Raw genomic sequence first — 3099 nt, forward strand, 5'->3', positions numbered from 1 at the left:
AGATGAGGTCTCGCTGCCCAGGCGGATCTCGAACCCGCGGGCTCAGGCAATCCACTCACCTCAGCCTCCCAAAGGTGCGGGATTACAGGCTCAGCCACCGAGCCCGGCTATAATTTACTTTATATAGTAAATCCTCACATGTACCCCAGGACTCTAAAATAAAATAAAAAAGAAAAGAACAAAGCATCTAACCCAAACCACTCTCATACGCCAACCACTCTCATACGCCAGCCACTCTAGGGTAACCTGAGGTAGAGGTTAATGCTGGACTGTCTCACTAATATTCTCCCACCTTTCAGCAGGGTTTGCCCAAAAAAGATAAATTTTATATCAGGCATAATCAGACGGGTAAATCAAGTACAAACAAAAAAGATACAGTTTCCTCTGAAGCCAAATAGAGGGAATGTTTGCATTCCCTTGTCTGGGACCATTCCTAACAAGCTCTGCTGTACTCAGAGCAGACTAGGAAAAGTTATGTATAAATTTACCCCAAATCCTACAGCCAAGCAAAGGTCTAAAGACCACAGTTGGTAAAAGATGCTGAGGGTGGAGCTGACCCAGAAGGGGAAATCAGTGAGACACTCTGTTGTTGCAGTGGTATTTTCATGCAAAGATGGAGATGGAGCACGCTAGATTCAGAACCCCTTTCCTGGGACCTGACTCCACTCTTCCCAAATCATACCCGCAGTATTGCCCACGGCTATAAATAAGACCTAGGTCCCAAGTCTGGTTCACAAAATACCCTGATCTATACCGGAAATCTCTGCTGCTCCACACAGATAACAAGCCCTGCCCTCTGCAGAAAAGCCATATCCACCCAAGCTAGAAGTAACTCCCCAAAGATATAACATCCATCTGAGATCACAGGTCCTCGGGTCAAAAAAGTTGGAGCCTTTATAAGAATTAACAATAGTAGTAACTTTTTAAAGCCACCACCTATTAAAAGGTTTCTCTCTCAAGTTCAAAGCTAATCTCTAAAGATTTTTTTCCTTCTGATCCCAGATCAGAAAAACTTTAACTCAGCATCAACAACCCCATCTACTCCACTCATTGGACCCCAGCCAAATTGGCAAGCAGCTATTAAAACCCTACTAAGTACTCTGCACTGTGCTAGACAAGGGCAAGAGGACAGAGGAGGCAAAACACATATACCTCAGGATTCATACATCCAAGGAGGTTACATTGGACAGAAAGCAAAACCAATGGGCACTGGAGAATAAATAAGTGCTCCACTCTGTGGCATTGGCTCTATTGTCAACTATGCAGAAGATGGAGGGACCTGTGGCTGGAATAGAAGGAGAAGATTCCTTACAAGAGGTGGGAGGTGGGGCTTGGGGCAGAGATGTTGGAAGTGAAAGAGGCATAAACAATCCTCTCATTCTCTAGAAGAGGAAGCTGGTGCCAGAGGGGTTGTATGTCCCCTCCCTCCCAGTCATAGAGCACTTTGCAGGTTCAGCTAGAGCCCAGTGCCTTGAAACCCCTACCAAAGCTATTTCCTATGGGAGAATGCTGTGTCCTGGAAGCTAGGGGACACAAGAGAGCAAGCACCTCAAGAAAGATGCAGTACTCAACAGGATCAAAGTCTGAGGGAAAGTATTAGAAGCAGGGAGAAGGAGGAAGGCAATGACAATGGTATACCATTAAGAGGTTCTGTTAGAAAGCAGACACCAGGAGAGGGATGGGGGTGTGCAGTGCGGACCAAGGTCAAGAGACTTGCCTGCAGCAAGGGCCCAGTTGACTCCCTCACAGCGGAGCAGCATGCAAACAAGCAGGCTCAGGAGGGGTAATAGATAAGGACTATGAAACCAGACAAGAGGATGTCAAAAGGAGAAGGCATGGATGTTAAGAGGGCCTCCTCTCAGATCAGGATAGCAAGCACGCCCCTCTTCCAGAAGCCTTCAGAAAAGTCACCGGTTAAGCAGGCAGAAGTTTTGTTTCATCTGGAACCCTCAGTTCTAGGCTAGCCCATCAAGTCCCAGTAGGGAAAAATGTCCCCACCACAGGTGACGACCAGGAGCACCCACTTGAAGAGGTCACAAAGCTCAACATCAACTTTTTGCTCTGGCCAGAAGGGTAACTGCCACCACACACATCTCAGAAGTTCCTTCTCACTTTTGTTAAAGGCAGCTCTTTGGCTTGGGGCACTTTGGTAACTGAAACAAATTTGTCAGTCCTCCTTCAAGTTCAGGGTTATCTCCAGCTCCCAAACACCCAGCCTCCCACAGGTGGCAGGTTTATCCTATCTCCTCCTTATAATCAGTCAAGGGGTGTCCAAGGTCTCCGCTCCCCGACCCTATTCCATGACTAGGTTAACAAACCAGCAGTGGCTCTCAGGAAGAAATGACTGCTAGAAGGTCCAGCCACTTTTCTCAGGAGCCTTCTGTGTACAGGGATGGAAGCTCAGGAAGAGATGGGGACCACTCCATATAATTTTCTTCCTCACTGCATCTCCACAGTAATGGCTACAGTATAGTGCATGTCATCTCAGGGGCCAGGAACATTACAAATACAACAAGGGCACTCTTTTTGTAAATAAAGCCGCTGGGGCTCAGAGCGGGTTAAGAAGCTTGAAGATGGCCTGCACGGCAGAGACCTGTCTCTCTGGCTCTTTTCACCACTGGAAAGGACGAGGGTGAGATCCCCTCTTTGAGTCAGGCCGAGACCCGCCGGCCCCCACAATCCAGTCCCTGTGGCCAGGTGGGCCCCTACCTGCTTGAGCAGGAACTGGTCCTGGGCGTTGGTGCGAAGGGCAATGGCCAGGTGGAGGGCGGACAGGAGCACCCCGCTGAGCACCGCGGCCCGCATGCGGACAGGCAGCAGCGTGTAGATGGTGTAGATGAAGAACACGGTCCACCAGATGCCCTCAGAGGCGCTGCGCGGCTGGGGCAGCAGCAGACCCACCACCTGGACTGCCAGCACCACGGCGATGAGGGCATAGCAGGCCAGGCCCATGTGGTCCTGGTGGAAGGCGGCACGGTTGCAGAGCACAGCCATGATGAGGATCACGCCCACGGCGGCCGCCAGCACGGCCAGGTAGGGCAGCTGGAGCGGGGGCCGCGCCGCGTGGAAGGCCAGCATGACGAGGCACACGAGCACAAG

The 3099-nt window shown here is 50.5% G+C and overlaps 1 protein-coding gene across 1 annotated transcript in view; it reads right to left on the minus strand.

Annotated features, from left to right (window-relative positions):
• Positions 1-3093, minus strand: part of ADCY5 (adenylate cyclase 5) — a 171062-nt gene extending 167969 nt beyond the window's left edge. Inside the window, exon 1 of the mRNA XM_008052805.2 lies at positions 2710-3093. Within this exon, the coding sequence (XP_008050996.1) occupies positions 2710-3078 (369 nt within the window). The 5' untranslated portion in view covers positions 3079-3093. The remainder of the gene's footprint in view (positions 1-2709) is intronic.
• Between the last annotated feature and the right edge of the window lie 6 nt (positions 3094-3099).

The sequence above is a fragment of the Carlito syrichta genome, unplaced genomic scaffold (assembly GCF_000164805.1).
Source record: "Carlito syrichta isolate Samal-C Ts95f unplaced genomic scaffold, Tarsius_syrichta-2.0.1 Scaffold287526, whole genome shotgun sequence".
Lineage (NCBI taxonomy): Eukaryota > Metazoa > Chordata > Mammalia > Primates > Tarsiidae > Carlito > Carlito syrichta.